At 49.7% G+C, this 18,191-nt stretch overlaps 1 protein-coding gene across 3 annotated transcripts in view; it reads left to right on the top strand.

Annotated features, from left to right (window-relative positions):
* PLEKHM1 (pleckstrin homology and RUN domain containing M1) overlaps positions 1–18,191 on the top strand; it is a 48,172-nt gene that overhangs the window by 16,151 nt on the left and 13,830 nt on the right. For all 3 annotated transcript variants that reach the window (XM_045984144.1, XM_045984145.1, XM_045984146.1), the window contains exons 5-8: positions 1,421–1,829; positions 11,566–11,836; positions 14,487–15,407; positions 17,621–17,766. In XM_045984144.1, the coding sequence (XP_045840100.1) occupies positions 1,421–1,829; positions 11,566–11,836; positions 14,487–15,407; positions 17,621–17,766 (1,747 nt within the window). The remainder of the gene's footprint in view (positions 1–1,420; positions 1,830–11,565; positions 11,837–14,486; positions 15,408–17,620; positions 17,767–18,191) is intronic.

Genomic DNA, 18,191 nt, shown 5'->3' with positions numbered 1-18,191 from the left:
TTTTTCAGTTGGATTATTTGTTCTCATACTATCGAATTAAGAGCTCTGTATGTTTTGGAGACAAGATCTTTATCAGGTATGTGATGATACTTGCCTATAAGATATGCAGATATTTTTTCCTATTCTGTGGGTTGTCTTTTTAGTTTCCTGATAGTATCCTTTTGAAGCACAAAAGCTTTTAGTTTTGAGGAAGTCCAACTTACCTGTTTTTTAATTGGGTGCTTATCCATTGAATGTCGTATTATAAGAAACCATTGCCTGATCCAAAGATTTATGCCTATTTCCTTCTGAGAGTTTGATAGTTTTAGCTCTTAACCTTTAGGTGTTTGATCTATTTTGAGTTCATTTTTTATATCACGTAAGAAAGGAATCCAACTTCATTCTTTTGCATGGGGGCTGTTACTTATCCCAGCACCATTTGTTGAAAAGTCTGTTCTTCCCCCACTGAAATGTCTTGGTTGAAAATCAGTTGCCCATAAATGCATGGGTTGGTCACCAATCCTGGACTAACTAGCATGTCTTGAAATGTTGTTTGGGGTTTTGATGTTGTAAGTAAGAGCAGAGCTCGGCCAAAAGACATCAGGGTAAAAACGTGAGTTCTAAAATCCTCATTTCCCTAAGCCAGGGGAGTTTGACCTACCTTCTGACCCAGTCTAAGCCATTAGGGCAGATAGATGCAGTCTCTTGGGCCCAGCTAGCTTTGTTGCCATACAAACCTGCATTTGCCCATGACGTACTCTGCTGGGTTCATAAGCAGAGAAGGAGACAGCAAATAGGTTTACTTGAGAAACAGAACTTGGATTCTCAGAAGCCTCAGGAGAAGGGGGAGCAGCCACTAGCCAGTGCTCATTTTAGAAGGCCCAGGAGTATGTTTCCATGCATGTGTGTGTGCGTGCGTGCGTGTGTACACAAAGGCAGTAGCACTGGCTCCCTGCATTCCCTGTACACCCCCAAGGGGCAGGAAGAGCCAGTCTCACTGGAGGAGTGAGTGCGTGCACAGCCCATGTCTGCTTGCGTACACACTCATGCACCTTGTGTACGCTGATCTCTGGCGGCAGGCCCTGGGCACGGCAGGCTTCTCGGACTCCACCTGCAGTCTGGCTCCAAGGCGGCCAGGCCCTTGCACCTCCCCCCCCGACCCTGCTGTCCACTTACTGTCCCAGGAACAGAGTGGGTCCTCACTTCACCTCAGTCCGGGTCCCAGGAGTGGGTTCTGAGTCCCGGCCGGGGAGAAGTTTCGTGAGGCCTGTCAGAGGAGGGCTGTGTGGGAGCAAGGGAGCAATGGATGGTGACGAGAGTGTTGTTTGTTTTGTTTCTGAAATCACAGAACAGCAGTTTTCCATCTTAGCCATTGCCCCCTAGCCTTGGGCATTCTCACAGACAACCTGTCACACAGGTTTCTTTGTTTAAAAACTTCTAGGGTGCTGTCGGAATTCAGCAAAGCCCAGGTGAACTCTGTGCCAACCAACGGACTGGGCGGACTCGGTGGAGAAGCAGAGATTCCCACTGGGCGGGCCTCACTCTCCCTCCCTGGCCCGGAGGCCAGCATCCCGTCTGATGGGCCCGCAGAGCCCCTCCCGGCGCAGGCGTCCCCTGTGGCTCCAGATGGGCCTTGCAAGCAGGAGCCCCCTGCCCGGGCCTCTGGTGCCCTGAGCCTGCTGCTGTCGGGCACTGCCCAAGCTGCCCCTTTGGGAAGTGCTTTGGGCCAGCAGCCTGGCAGTCCTATGAGAGTGCTGGCCCAAGCGCTGGCCCAGGGGAGTGGCCAGCAGAAGCCCCCGGAGGATGATGGAGCTGCGTGGAGCCTTGGGGTGTCCTCACCCACCAGTCCGGTGAGTGGTGCAAGCTTTTCAGGGGGCGGCCCTAGGGAACTGTCTCAGAGCTGATACAGGGCATCTCCGGCTCATGACCCCAAGGGGTCTCTGCCTTCTCCGTGTTAGCCCCTCATTTCTCTTGGCGGATGTGAGTCAGGCACTGTGTCAGTCCCTTCCCACAGGTGTCTCTTGTCATCTCACATCAGCGCCATGGAGAATATAATTCTCATCTGACTGTAGACTCTGCTCTTGTTCTTAACCACTGGCACTCATCAGCATAAAGCCTCAGGCCAGGCGCTTCACCTCACTGGGCCTTGGTTTCCTCCTTAGCACTTGTTATTTTTAAATTCATATCATCTAAAATACCAGGCTTTGAGAATATTGAGTCTTGCAACATGAACCACACTTACAACTGTGCTGACCAGTATGGCAGCCACGAGCCACACGTGGCTGCTCAGTGAGCACTTAAAAATGTGGCTAGTCCAAACTGAGACAAGCTGTGTAAAGTAAACACCGCATTTTGAAGACTTAGTATGAAAAAAGCAATGTGAAATATCTCAATAAAGTTTCACTGATTACATGTTAAAATGAAAATATTTTTGATATGTTGGGTTAACTATATTATCCAAAATTAATTTCACCTGTTTCTTTCTACATTTTAAAAATGTGGCTAGTAGAACATTTCAAAATGACACACAAGACTGGAATTCTATTTCTGTTAGGCAGTGCTGTTCTAATATAAGCCAGTCTACTTTGTGGATAACCCGAGGGAAGTCAGCCCTGGGAATCTTCTGGGCAGAGCCATGGGTCAGAGGCTTGAGAACTGTCATCAAAGCTGTGGACCCAAACTGTTTGGCCATTTCACATTTGTCTTGTGTCATGAACAGCCTGGGTCGGAAGCTGTATGCCCGTGTGCGCATGGACACACAAAGCCCTGAGTTTATCCCAGCTGCTGTCTGGGGTTCATGTTGGGAGATAGTCTTGCTTTTTCAGCTCCATCCATGCTCATCTCTCCTCTGGCCTGTAGCTTCCAGGTCCTATAACTCAGGATGGGGCCAAGGCCGTGAAATAGACTAGGAGACACGCGCACACACACCCTTGTTTTTAACAGCTTTTTTGAGCTATAACTCATATTATATATAATTAACCTTATCGAAGTGTATAATTCAACTTTTTTCGTATATTTGCCAGGTTGTGCAACTGTCACTACGATCTAACTTGAAAACATTTTCATCCTGCATCAGAGAAACCCCTTGCCATTAGCAGTGACTCCCCACCCAATTCTCCTCCCCCCCAACTTCACTCCTCTCATCCCCTGGCAACAGCTAATCTCCTTTGTCTGTAGATTTGCTCTTCTGGATATTTCATGTAAATGGAATCATGTAATACATAATCTTTTTGTGACTGGGTTCTTCCAATATATTATTTTCAGGATTTTTCCCCTTTGTAGCCTGATCTGTACTTCAATAAGTAATAATTCATTGTAGATTAGTTCCATTAAATGAACACGTTACATTTTATTTTGTCCTTCATCAGTTGATAGACATTTGGTTTTTGCCCCATATTTTGGCTGTTACAAGTAAAACTGCAGTGAACATTCATGCGCAAGTTTTTGTGTGGATATATATTTTTCATTGTCTTGGGTGCATACCAAGCGGTAGAATTTCTGGGTCCCATGGTAATTCTACATTTAACCTTTTGGGGAACTGCCAAACTGTTTTCCAAAGCAGCTCCCCATTTTATATTCCCACCAGCAGTGTTTTCTTCTACATCCTCACCAACAGATCTTAATTGTCTCCATAAAAATTGTTATTATAGCTATCCTAGGGGGTAAGGAGTAGTATCTCATTATGGTTTTGATTTGCTTTTCTTTAGTGACTAACGATGTGGAGTATCCTCTTTCTACGTGCCTTTTGGCCATTTATGTATCTGCTTTGGAGAAATGTCTATTCAAAACCTTGGCCCATTTTTAAGTTGGATTTTTTTTGGTCTTTTTATTATTGAGTCATAATAGTTCTATACCCTTATTGGATACATAATTAACAACTATTTTCTCCCATCCTGTGAGTTATCTTTTCACTTTCTTTGTGGTATCACAGCATGTATGTTTTTAGTTTTGATATCATCCAATTTATCTGGTTTTTTCTTTCATCATTTGTGCTTTTGGTGTCATATCTATACTCATTCCCTAATTCAAGGTCACAAAGACTTACTCTTATCTGTCCTTCTAAAAATTTTATGGTTGTAGCTCTTCTGTTTATATCTATGATCCCTTTTGAGTTGATTTTTGTATATGGTATAAGGATGGGGTCCAAACTGATTCTTTCGCATATGGATAGCCAATTATACCAGCACCATTAGTTAAAAAGACTATAATTTCCCCCTTAGAAAATCGTTGGGTCCTAGGATCGAGCCCCACATCAGGTTCTCTGCTCAGCGGGGAGCCTACTTGTCTCTCTCCCTCTGCCTGCCACTCCCCCTGCTTGTGCTCACTCTCTTTCTCTCTCAAATAAACAAAATCTTTTAAAAAAATTTTTAATAAATAAGTAAATAAAATATAGACCCTTTCCAACCCACCAGAAGGCTCTCTCATGCCTTCTGCCATTGTTCCCTTCCAAAGGAAGCCTCCATTCTGACTTCTAGCCCCACAAATTCATTTTCCTGTTGTTGAACTTCATTCATATCAGTGAATTTGTACAATATGTGCACTTGCTTCTTTCACTGAGCATTTGTCTGTGAGGTTAACCTGCACATTTAGCGTGAGGCTATAGTCCGTTCTTTTCCATTGTTCTGTAGTATTCCATTGTCAGACTGTATCCCAATGCATCTATCCATTCACCTGCTAATAGACATTTGGGTTATTTCCAGGTTCTGGCTATTATGATGAAAGCTGCTGTGAACATTCTTGCACTTGCCTTTCAGTGACTTGCTGTACTCATTTCTGTGGGCATATCTAGGAGTGGAATTGCCAGGTCATTGGGTAGGTGCGTGTTTACCTTTAGTAGCTACTGCCAAGCATTTTCTAACAGTGCTTGTACTGACTTGTACTCATCCTAGCAATATGTGAGCATTTTTTTTAAAGATTTTATTTATTTATTTGACAGAGATCACAAATAGGCAGAGAGGCAGGCAGAGAGAGGGTAGGGGTAAGCAGGCTCCCCTCCAAGCAGAGAACTCGATGCGGGGCTCGATCCCAGGACCCTGGGATCATGACCTGAGCCGAAAGCAGAAGCTTTAACCCACTGAGCCACCCAGGCACCCCAGTACATGAGCATTTCTATTGCTCTTTATCCTAGCCACCGGTGTCATCAGTCTTATTTTTAGCCACTTTAAAAGGTATGTAGTAGTATCTTACCATGGTTTTTTTTAAGATTTTATTTATTTGAGAGAGAGCACATGCACATGTGGGAGGGGGTTGGAGGGGGCAGAGGGAGAGGGAGAGAGTCTTAAGCAGACTTCTCACTGAGCACAGAGCCAGATGCAGGGCTCGATCCCAGGACTCTGAGATCACAACCTGAGCTGAAACCGAGAGTCAGATGCTTAACCCACTGCACTACCCACGCGCCCCTCACTGTGGTTTAATTTGCATTTCCCTGATGACCAAAGATTGTGATACCTTCTTGTTTCCTTACTGGCCAGTCCTCTTTTGGAAGTGTTTAAGTCATTGTTTCATTCTTAAATTGAGTTGTGTGTATTTACTTATTTCTTTGTAGGGACTCTTTATGTATTATGAATAGGTCATTTATTAGAGAAAAAATATATAGCATAAATACATATAGTAGATGTCTTCTTTGAGTCTATGGCTTGCCTTTTAAATCTCTTAATGGTATCTTTCATGGAACAGAAGTTCTTGATTTTAATGATCTTCAATTTATAAGTCTCTCTGTGGTTAATACGTTTTGGGTCTTTTTTAAAACTCTTTATCTACGCAAAGCTGTGAGACTGAAAACCCCTGTATTCTAGAAGTTTTACTGTTTTACCGTTTACAATTAGGTTTATGATCCCTCTGGGATTAATTTTTGTGTATGGTGTGAGGTAGGAGTCAAAGCCATGTTTTCCATAGGGATATCTGATGGACTAGCTCTGCTTACTGACTATGACTATGTAAATCATGTCACTGTGTAAGTGAGGGTCACACTCTCCATTTTTACTCCTGAGGATTGCCTCAGGGCCCAGAATGTCACAGGACCCTGAAGGTTATGAGCAGACAACTTTCATCACTCTGAAGGGTGAAGGAGAAAGGCTCCGCAGCCCTTACCTTGAGCTGGCAGCAGAGGGCTCTCCCTAGGGTCTGTGGCTGTGTGCCCCCACAGGACTTCACGGGGTAGCATTGACCGAATTGAGTTCACTCCAGTCTTATGTCAGCTCAGACATCCTCTCTTGCCAGGGTCCCAGAGCTGATGAGATAGGACTGCTTGTCACCCATGCTCCTCTGCTCACCGGGTATTGACACTCTGGCCTCCTTGCAGCTCCTGACAAAACAAGCTCCTTCTAGCCCCAGGATTTTCCATTTGCTGCCGGGACCCTTTCCTACCTCGCTCCTTTTCCTCGCCTTTATCTCCGCTTTTCTTGATGGTTCTCAAAAGCACCATCCCCAGGGACTCCCTTTCCCATTTGCCTGCTTTACTTTGTTTATAACACGCATCACTATGTGAAATCATATTGTCTCTCGATCTGTCTACTTGTTTATTTTCTGCCCTAGGACTCACATATCAGCTCTATGATATAAAACAACGTGTCTGCTCCCCTCTGTAATGTCAGCTCTGAGCACTGTACATGGGAGAGTATAGGCATGATTAATAGTTCTCGAACTCTCAGAGACTCTGGAGATGCTAACTTGTAAGTTTACACTGAGAAGTACACCATCAAGTAAGTGTACGGGGTGGGCTAGTTGGTCTAACCAGGGCAGGCTCTGCCTCACTGCAGGCCACAGGGGAGTCAGGTTGCTGAAGGCCATAGGACCCACTCATCTGTGCGCTCGGTAGACAGCCTCTAGGCTCACACTGGTCCAGTGCACCCCCAGGCCTCGGACAGGGTAGTGCCCTGCCCCGTGTGTCACCTCTGTTGTTTTCATCTCTCTGTGCGTCAGACACTGAGTCACTGCTATTTATTTGACACTTGGGCAGTGTGGGGTGGACAGTGTGGGGAGTAGAGGGTAGTCACTAACAAGTCGTATCACCATGAGAGCCATTCAGTCTTTCATTAAAGAAAGACCATTATTTTCTTTCCTTTTTTTTTTTTTTTTTAACAGAGAGATCACAAGTAGGCAGAGAGGCAGGTAGAGAGGAGGAAGCAGGCTCCCTGCTGAGCAGACAGCCTGATGCGGGGCTGGATCCCAGGACCCTGAGATCTTGACCTGAGCCAAAGGCAGAGGCTTACTTAACCCACTGAGCCACCCAGGTGCCCCAAGACCATTATTTTCAATTCACTCAAAATAAGGCCCTGCTCTGGGCCAAGCACCATGCTTGGTGCAGTGAAGGAGTAGGATGGGCACGGGCCCTGCTCCCTGCAGACAGACACTGGATTAGACAATTCACTACCCACATCATGACTACGCTGGTGACAAGAGCTGGGAAGGAAAGGAGCAGGGAGTGGGGGAGTTAAGGGAACTTTTATTTGTGGAATCTGGGGGGTTGTGAACTGATTTCTCAGTTTCATTCCAGAGGACAGTCTGAATTCTAAAACTTCACCCTGATCACTTACCCTCATGTGGTCCCCTCGTCACCACCTGTGCCACGTGGTCCCCTCCCCAACGCAGGAGTGCAGACGAAATCTCTTCACGTGACGTAACGAGGCTAAGCTGGCTAAAAAGCGCTTTTTCTGAAAACAGTCCAGACGCCTAGTATCTCTCTCCTCAGCCAGTCTCCCCTCTGAGACTTAGCTGTCGTTTATGGCCTACTGTACCTTTAGTAGCTCAAGTGGCATTCCTCTGTCTTGGGTCCCTAGCGGCAGGTGCTGCTGTGGCTCAGACCCTCCCTTGGTGGTGGTTTCCCCCACTGTTACAGGGACAGGGAACCGGCCAAATGTGGGGCCTTAGGTGAGCAGAAGGTAGGAAGGTGGTAGGAAAGGGAAGGGAGAACGGCAACAGTGGTGTGCTCTGCCCTCACCACTTCATGGTGTGGTGGCGGGGAGGGAGGCCGTGCTGGGGCACAGCTGCAAAGAGCTCCCTCCAGGCCTGTGCACAAAAGCTCCCAGGACCCAATGTTCCCACTGTTTTTTCTCTGTTGCCTAAGAGAACAAAAGATTTTCCCTGGAGTATCATTTCCTGGTGACTGACCTATGGCCACTGGCCCATGTCTGAACATTTCCTAGTAGTCTCCCTCGCCTCTTCGGAGAGAGAAGCCCTCACCAATGATCATCACCTCACAATTCACATTTGTCTCCTTCCTTCTCATCCCTTCACCCCACCCTTCTTATTTCATACTAAAGACATTTGGATAGTCAAGATTTATACCCTCATCTGTTATAACTCTGTGCCAGGCATTAAGAAAAATGAAAGACAGAGTACCTGGGTGGCTCAGTCGTTAAAGCATCTGCCTTTGGCTCAGGTCATGATCCCAGGGTCCTGGGATCGAGCCCTGCATCAGGCTCCCTGCTCAGCGGAGAGCCTGCTTCTTCCTCTCCCACTTGCCCTGCTTGTGTTCCCTCTCTCACGGTCTCTCTCTCTCTCTCTCTGACAAATAAATCAATAAAAATCTTAAAAATGAAAAAAGGGAAAAATGAAAGATTGCAAACAGCTTCATAGGTACTAGGGCTAGGGGTAAGCAAAGAATGCCATGGGAGCCCACAGGGGTCTCTGAGCCAGCTGGGATGTGGGAGGAGTGTAGACTGGGGAATAATAAGGACAGCTTCCAGGAGGAGGTGATGATGACCCCTGGGCTGAGACTTAAGGAATAGTGCTCTTTCCCACTGGAGCCATTAGCTGGGGATCGGAGGCCACAAGAATTCACAGGTAGGTACCCCCGGATCTGTGAGGCTCCTCCTATCCATTTTCCTAAGGGAGCTCCCCTGGGTCTCTGTGGCCTAGGCAAGCTTTGCTCAGAATCCTGTGTTGCAGGTGGCCCTCAAGTAGCCACCCGGATTGACACATTGTCCTGGCATTGGCAGAAGGAAACACCTGCTAATGTGGAGGGGTTTTGGAGGAAGCCCTGGAAGCCCAGCATTGTGAGGCCCCCACACTCCTGACTCAGAGCTCTCCACTCTTGGCTTAAGGAGGCATCTAGCATCAGAATGGATTAAACCAGCCAAACTGATTCTTCTAGGGCAGTCCCAGCCCTGCTCCCCTTCCTTGTCTCGGAGAACAGAGAGGGCAATCTGGTTTAGGGGTTGGAAATAGCAACTTCAGGGTGAGGTTGGTGACACTTAACAAAACAGCTGGACTGGGCCCACCCCTTGTGTGAGTCATTTCCTCTGTATAGACAGCCACTTAACGGCAGTCCAACCAGCTTTCTTCTTGCCTCTGCTCGTCCATGCTTAGGCACAGAAAGGCAGGGAGTGCTTGAACAGTGAAGAAGAAAAAGCTAAAATCCATTCCCACAATCCCCTGACCCCAGACCCACCCCACTTCTCCCAGCTGGCGAGCAACTTCAGACTCGGACAGCAATAGAAGGGAAAGGGCAAGGCCTGGCTGCCTGGGGCTTCAAGGGCCTCCTCAGAAGTGAGGAGCCCCAGCAGAGGTGCCAGTGAGGCCTCTGGGTCCCACTTACCCATGCCTCCCTCATCTCAAACCCTATAAGCAGGGCGGAAAAACTCTACAGCTCTTCAGCAATTGGTGCTGGGATAACAGGATATCCACATGCAAAAGAATAAAGGGGGACCCCTTCCTCACACCATACACAAAAATTAATTCAAAATAGATTATAGACCTAAATGTAAGAGCTAAACCGTAAAGCTTTTAGCAGAAAACATAGGACCAAATCTTTGTAACCTTGACTTAGACAGTGGTGTCTTACATATAACACCACAGGCAGAGACAAAAGAAAAAATAGATACATTGGACTTCAGCACAATTTTAAAATGTCGTGCCTCAAAAGGCACCAGCAAGAAAGTGAAAAGACAGCCCCCAGAATTGGAGAAATTATTTACAAGCCACGTATATGGTATGGGCTTAGTATCCTAAATATATAAAGAACCCTTACGACTTGTATTTGTTTCCTAAGGCCTCTGTAATGAAGTACCATAAATTGGATAACTCAAAACAAAAGAAATGCATTCTCTGATAGTTCTGGAGGCTTGCAGTCCAAAATCCAGATGGCAGGAACCATCTGGAGGTCCTGAGAAAGAATCTGTTCTGCACCCTTCTCTCAGCTCGGGGTTGCCAGCAATCCCTGTTGTTCCTTGGCTCAAAGACCCATCACTCCCAGCTCTGCCTCTGTCATCACACGACTTTCTCACTCTGTCTCTGTCTTCACTTGGAATTCTCTTCTGTGTGTGTGTGTGTCTTTTCTTCTCTTATAAGAACACCAATCACACTGAATGAAGGGCTCACCTTCCCCTAGCATGACCTCCTCTTAACTAATTATATCTACAACAACCCTACTTCCAAAGAAGGTCACATTCTGAGAGACTGGGGGTTAGGGTTTGAACATGTTTTGGTTGGGAACACAATTCTGTCTATAACACAGGAACAAAAAGACAAACCAATTTAAGAATGGGCAAAGGATTTGAATAGACATTTCTCCAAAGAAGATATACCAATGTCCACGAGGCACAAGAAAGGTTGCTGTGTCATTAGATACTGGGGAGATTGCAAACTCAAAATGCAAAATAGTACTTCACGCCCATCGGGATGGCCATAAGCAGACAGACAGCAAAAAGTGGTGGAGAGGATGTGGAGAAATTGGAATCCTCTACATGGTCGGTGGGGATGTAAAATGGTGCAGCCACTATGGAAAACAGTTTGGAAATTCCTTAGAAAGTTACACATAGTTACCATATGACCCGTCCATTCCTCTCACGGGTACGTGCCCAAGGAAATGGAAAACAAACATCCATACAATCGTGGACATGAGTGTTCACAGCAGCATTATTCATAATTGCCAGAAGGGGAAACAACCCTAATGCCCATCAGCCTGTGAGCAAACAGTGTGGTACGTCCGTACCTTGGGATACCATTTAGTCATAAAGAGGAATGAAGTCCTCACAGCTGCTGTAATGAGGACAGACCCTGAAAATACGGTGCTAAGGGGAAGAAGGCCGACACAAAGATCATGTGTTAGAAGATTCCATTTATATGAAATGTCCAGAATGGACAAATCTTTGGAAACAGAAAGTAGATTATTGCTTGCCTAGAACTGGAGCAGTTGAGGGGAAATGAGGAGTGACCACTCATAGGCATGGGCTTGCTTTCTGGAGGAATGAAAACGTTCTAAACTTAGATCGTGGTGATGGTTGCACAACTCTGTGAACACACTGAAACCGTTAAACTGGACACTTGAAATGGGTTAATTTAATGATAGGTGAATTGTGTCTCAATAAAGATGTTCTAAAAAGCTTCAAAAACAACCTCTGGAGTGCCCGGGTGGTTCAGTCGGTTAAGAGTCTGCTTTGGCTCAGGTCATGATCCCAGGGTTCTGGGATCGGGTACCCCATCGGGCTCCCTGCTCAGCCCAGAGTCTGCCTCTCCCTCTCCCTCTGCCCTTCCCCGCCTGCTCATGATCTCTCTCACTCTCGCTCTCTCAAATAAAATCTTAAAAAAAATAATAAATCTTGAAAAAAGAAAGAAACAAACCTGTCTTCACTCCTCTCCCACTAGAAAAGCAAGAGCTGGATCTCCGAGGATGACTTCTACCGGCCTCCCCAGGAGCCGCCCCCAGAGAGCCCCTCAGAACGCTCTGTGGCTTCTTCTGGAGGGACGCCAGAGTCGAGGCCCAGTCTCCTCCGGCATTTTTCTCAAGGACCAAGAAAAAGCTTCTCCACGGGGGCCTTAGACAAAGCGTGTGTGCCTTCCCCGGGAAGCAGGAAGAGCAGGACAGCCGCGGCGCAGGAGCATAAGAACTTCCGGGTGGTGCACCGCCGGCAGATGGGTAGGTGGCCTCGGGCTCCCAGCGACCTGGCTGCGCGGGGCAGTGCCTTCCAGAGAGCGGGGCTGCCGGCCTCTGGGGGGTCTTCTCACAGGCAGCGCCTCTTCCCCAAATGCCATAAGGAGCACCCTTGTGGAGTAATTCAGGAAAGCATTTCAGGAAAAGAACTATATTTTCTCGTAAAATCTCAACAAGGTAATGCTCAAAAACCTGTTTCATGTAGTGAAATATGGCAACTTTTTTCTGGAAGTCGTATGATTATACAAAACCCTGGGTTCTGCCTGGAGCCTGGAGCAAACCCTGCCCCTCGAAGGCATTTCGATGTTCCTTCCCAAGGCCTTTATCTTAGATGGTTGGTTTAACAGCTCCCGTAGGGTGTATCAGCTCTGCTCTCTGGTTAGTGTCCTCTCTGTGCCATTGACAGTGAAGCCAGTTCGATTTCCATGCCCTGTGAGATTCTAGACAGTGGTCAATAACTACAGCCTAGGTTTTTCCACAACCCCCTTAAACAAAGAAAAAAAGTGTGCCCTGGAGTCCGTCTCTTTCTCACTCCGTCTGCATTGAGCCAGCAGACAGTTCTGGCCGGGTTCCTGGCTTGGGGAGTATGGGTAGAGCTCCGGTCTCCATACTCGCTTCATTTAGGTTTTTCTTGAAGTCCACATGGTGACTGTAACTGTGCCAGAGCAGGTGTGCTTCATGCCCAGGCTGTCAGGTTCCCCAGAGGGTAGGAGGACCCCATACAAGTGTTTGAAATCTCCAAGGCTAGTCCAGGCTGGGCAAGAGAGAACTGCATGTCCTATGGACCCCCAGTTGGCGGCAGACCCCTGTGAAACAGGGAGCACTGAGCAGTGTGTGCTGGTTGGGCACACGCTCATTTAGCAGATGGTTTTCTGTGACATGCCAGCCTGTTCTAGGTGCTGGGGACACAGCAGGAAGCCAAACAAAGTCTCTGTCTTCACAGACTTAAATCCTAGTACAAGAGGCAAGAAATAAGAGAATGTGCAAATAAATGCATGGTATGGGCCGGTGACAGTCATTGCTATGGAGAAGAGTAAATTGGGGAGCACCAGGGTGGGGAGTGTACTGTTCATGCGGGATGGCCAGGGATGCCCTCATAAGATGACCTTTGAGGTGATGGGAAGGGAGGGAGGGAGGGAGGCCACGGGGCAACCTTTGTGTCTCAAGCAGGGGAACAAATGCAAAGCCCTTGCATTGGGCACGTGTCTGGGAAACCGAGGAGTTGGGGAGAGGGTAGTTAGAGATGAGGGCAGAGTGACAGAGGGCCTCACTGGCCCCAGGAGGGACCTTAGCTTTCATTCTGAGGGAGATGGCAGCCACTGCGGGATTTGGGGCAGAGGGACGTGATCCGACTCCCTTTAAATGGGGAGTCATCCTGGCTCATATGTTGAAGGATCTCAGGGAGGGAGACCAGTCAGGTGGCTGTCGCCATCCTCCAGGTCAGGGGTGATGACCACCTGAGCCCGTGTGGTAGCAGTGGAGGTGGTTAGAAGTGGGGTGTTCCAGATACGCCAGCAAGGTGTGCAGACGGACTGCATGTGTGATGTGGAAGAAAGGAAATCAAGGACAACTCCAAGGTTTTTAGCCCAAACAGCTGGAAGGATAGTGTGCCATTTATGAGATGAGGAATGTTGGGAGAGAAGCCAGTCTGCAGTGGGAGGGTCAGGAATTCATTTTCAGGCAGTCAGCTTTGAGGTGCTTATTAGATATTAGACATACACGGAGCAGGTGGAGATCTGAATCTGAGGTTCAAGGGCAAGGTTCAGGTTGGAGATAAAAATTGGGCCTTGTTGGCATAAAGCCCTGCAAGTGGGCAGGACGAGGTAGGAGGTGGGTGTTGATGGAGGAGAGGACCCAGGAGTGAGCTCTGGGGTGCTCCCGTGTTGAGATGTCAGGAAGAGAAGAAGGAACGAGCCCGGGGAACAGAAGAGTGGCCTGTTAGGGCAGAGAAAGACCCAGAGTGGCACCTCAGCAGCCAAGGGAAAGAAGGGGGGCTCAGCTCTCTCCAGTGATGCTGATGGGTCAGGCCAGACAGGGACCAACAATTCGCCTTTGGAGCTAGTGACAAGGAGGGCATGGGGCTTTCCAAGTGCAATTTCAGTGGAAGGAGGGGTCAGACGCCTGACTGGAACAGATTCAGGATGGAACGGGAGCAAGGGAACTAGAGACAGTTTTGATACCTCCTCAGGGGGTTTTCTGTAAAGGGGGACGGAGGAACAGGGTGGTAATTAGAGATGTGAGTGCCATCAAGAAAGCTATTTTTAAAGATGGCAGAAATAACAGCATGTTTGTGTGCTGGAGGGAATGATCCGGGAGGGAAGGGAGAAAGCAGTGACACGGGAGAGGGAGGGAGGATTGTTGAAGAGATGTCCTTGTCCTTGAGTAGACGGGGGAGGGGGGAGGAGTGTCCCCAGCACAAACAGAGGGATTGGCCTCAGACTGAGCTGTCAGTTCGTCCTTTGTGACAAAGGGCAGGTCAGACTGTGGGTACTGGTGCCAGAGTGAGGGGTCTGTGGAGGTAATCTTTTGAGTCCTTTTTTTGTCTCAGTAAAATTCAGGAACAAGGTCAGGAGCGGAGGGTGAGGACAGTTAGAGGGAATGGCCCGCAGTCTAAAGCACCTCTTTCTGCCCCCAGGACTGTCCAACCCATTCCGGGGTCTCTTGAAGCTGGGCACCGTGGAGCGGCGGGGGGCCATGGGCATTTGGAAGGAGCTCTTCTGCGAGCTCTCGCCCCTGGAGTTCCGCCTCTACCTGAATACCAAGGAGCGCACCTGTGTGGAGACGTGCTCGCTGCTGCGCTGTGAGTCTGTGGGGCCGGCGCACAGCGATGGCCGCTTCGAACTGGTCTTCTCCGGCAGGAAGCTGGCCCTGCGGGCATCCTCCCAGGATGAGGCTGAGGACTGGCTGGACCGCGTGCGGGAGGCCCTGCAGAAGTGCCGGCCGCAGCAGGAGGATGAGTGGGTGAACATCCAGTACCCTGAGCCGCCTGAGGACCCCCCGGATGCCCCGCAGGGCGGCCTCCTCTCCCACCCAGACCTGCTCCCCGAGCCTGAAACCCTCCAGGCCACACAACTCTGTTGGTCCTCTGCCCAAGATCCTGAGCCAGACGCTATCAAAGAATCCCTTCTATACCTGTACACAGACAGGACCTGGATGCCCTATATTTTTTCCCTCTCCTTGGAGTCTCTGAAATGCTTCCGAGTGAGAAACAACGAGAAGATGTTAAGTGACAGCCATGGAATTGAGACCATCCGAGACATCCTGCCAGACACGAGCCTTGGGGGCCCCTCCTTCTTCAAAATCATCACGGCCAAGGCTGTCCTGAAGCTGCAGGCCGGGAGCGCCGAGGAAGCCGCCCTGTGGAGGGATCTGGTGCGCAAGGTCCTGGCGTCCTACCTGGAGACGGCCGAGGAGGCCGTGACCCTGGGCGGGAGTCTGGACGAAAACTGTCAGGAGGTGCTGAAGTTCGCCACGAGGGAGAATGGCTTCCTCCTGCAGTACCTTGTGGCCATCCCCACGGAGAAAGGCCTGGACTCCCAGGGCTGCTTCTGTGCAGGTGCCCACTCGCTGTCCCCCCCCCCAATGCACCCACCTCCCTCTGCCTCGGGTGGGGGGTTCCTGACCCAGGTTCTCCTGTGATGCCTAGCCCCTGCTTCTCCCCAGTGCCCACAGAGGCCGGCGCCGCTGCCGGGGGTCGGCACCTGTGGGCGGCAGCTCTGCACGGTGCTGCTCTCTGCTCAGGGAGTTCCATCAGGGAGCTCTGTTCTCCACCCCCTTCGTTATTGCATTACCATATCATTCGATCCTTTTGGAGCAGGCATGGCGCCCTTCCAAAGATCCCTGCATGCTTTCGCAAGTGTGCACAGTCTTTTTCCTTACAAAAGTGGGCTCGTACATCCCAGGGCTGTGCAGTGGAACTTTCTCTGATGATGAAAATGTTCTAGATCTCTGCTGTCAAGCCACATGTGGCTCCCGAGTACTCCACATGCAGCTAATGTGGCTGAAGGAACTGAATTTTCAATTTAACGTAAAGGTATTTAAATTGAAATGGGTACCTGTGACTTGTGGCCGCTGTTTGAAACAGCACAGCTATCTATATTGTCCTACAACTTGGTTTTTTTTCTACTTAAGAATGTATCACGGGTATTATTCCAAGTCCGTACACCTGCTGTATCATTACTGTCCTCAGATCTGATTCTCCTGCGGGGGGCACTGGGCCAGCTGCTTTATTTGGATTATTTCATTTATTCCTCACAATACCTATCCCGAGGTGGAGTCAGATGAGGACCTCGACAGTCCTAGAACCTTGCTCCGCTCAGGTCCCCATAGGCCCTCTCCACTGCCTTGCTTTTCAAGGCGTGAGATGGTCCACGGCTCATGTTCCATTTTCAGCTCTTTTCCCTGATCCAGACACCCATTTCCTTCCCCATGGGTGCTCCAGGCCAGCTGTGAGAATTTCACCCTGCTGCAGAGCGCCACAGCAGGAGTCCTGGCTCCAAGTGGCTTGAGGGCCATCCTGTCGGCTGGAGCCTGTGGGACTAGAGGGAAAAGTCTGCTTTGGGCATCTGGAAGGAAGTGGTCTGCGGTTTTCTTCCTGCAGAAAACACGTTCAGGTCCCTGCTCACCCCCTCCCTCCACCAGCCCCCAACATTCGCACTTTGCATGTTCAGCCTGTGGGTGTTGGGCTCAGGGAGGAGGCCAGACCCCCAAAGCCTGTGAGAAGGGTCTCCCAGTGGGTGTCAATGCTGGCAAGGGGCATGTCACCTGCCAGCCCCGGGGGAGCTTGGGCTTCCTTCCTGCCGCAAACACAACTCTGTGGCCAGGCCCATACCCGCTGCTGACGTTTGGCTGTGTTCATGGTATACAGGGTGCTCTTAGAATCTCCTCTCGTTTAAACTCTGTAATCACCCCACAGAAGAGCACGTAGCAGCTGAATTTTACAGAGGCCACGATGGAACCTTGCAAAAGTTCAGTGAAGGTTAGAATGAGGCAGCTAGGAAGCAGACGAGCCGATCCTTCTGGTCCCAAGTCCAAAGGGACCTTTGCCCATGCCCTTGGGAGGCAGCCATGTGTGCTCGGGATTAGAGCCAGGCTTTTGCTCTGCCCTGAGCGTACCCTACCCAGCTTCTCGCTGCCCACCGCTTCGGAGGGACCTCCAGCCAAAGGGCTAAAGCTGGGCCCTGCCCCACTGTCCCGAGATATCAGGCGTCTCTGACTCCGAGCTTGCACCAGGCAGTGTCCAGACTGCCCCCACCTCCAGCTGGCTTCCCCAACCCCTCCCTGTGGCCAGTCTCAGGTCCCCAGCTCCTACCCTGCTCACCGAGGCCCAGACTTGGTCGCTTCCATTTCTGGGCCCCAGTGGAGGGGGCAGACCTACAGGAGGTTGGCCTGCGTGAGCAAGCAGTGGGAACATTAAACACAGGCGGCTAGGCAAAAGAGGATGTGGGTGCTAGCGGCAGCCCAACCCCAGTCCAGTGGCCAGCTGTGCCACATCATCGTCCTGTGACGGGGCTGGTCTCCTCACCTCTCTCTGCACTGATTTCTTGAGCTATAAAATGGTGACGACAATTGTTAACAGGGTTCCGTTGTAAACACTCATGAATGGGGCTGTGTCTGAGCAGTATGCGTAGGAGTGAGGGTGCCTTTATCTCCGTATCCTTTGTAATCTGTCCCTTCCTTAAAGAGCAGGTCCTTCGGTTTAGTAACCCCTGCCCTGATCGCAGACTCGCACCGCCCCACTGCTCACTCTCCCGCTGTCCTTCTCCCCAGGCTGCTCCCGACAGATTGGCTTCTCATTCGTACGACCCAAGCTTTGTGCCTTCTCTGGCCTCTATTACTGTGACATCTGCCACCAAGACGATGCCTCGGTGATTCCGGCCAGGATCATCCACAACTGGGACCTCACCAAGCGCCCGGTAAGCCTGGAGCCCGGCCTGTCGTGGCCACACGAGCTGCTGAGTGACAGAGAAATGGTCGCTCTTCTTCACTGCTGCTCCTCTTCTGTGTGGAGGACTTTGGCTCCAGGGAAGCCCGGGTCACTGGTTCAGGCCCCGTGATGGGGGTGGAGGGGAGGAACCAAGGGAGAAACGTGGTGCTGGTCTCTAACCCCTGGGCAGAGCTCCGTCAGTGCCACCTGGGTCCCCAGCTGAGGCCTGAGAGTGGTTCTTTACAGCTCCCTGCGGCCCCGGACTAAACTGCGTAAGGCACCAACAACCAGACAGACAGACAGACAGAGATAAGGAAGGATAATTAGGATAGACTAGATATGTAGACGGATGGTTGTGGGTGGGTGGATGGATGTGGGTAGATAGATGGCGGATGGGTGGGTGGGTCCAACCAG

Source organism: Meles meles, chromosome 18 (genome assembly GCF_922984935.1).
Source record: "Meles meles chromosome 18, mMelMel3.1 paternal haplotype, whole genome shotgun sequence".
Lineage (NCBI taxonomy): Eukaryota > Metazoa > Chordata > Mammalia > Carnivora > Mustelidae > Meles > Meles meles.
The sequence above is the reverse complement of the archived record's forward strand: the minus strand, read 5'-3'. Positions and strand labels throughout refer to the sequence as shown.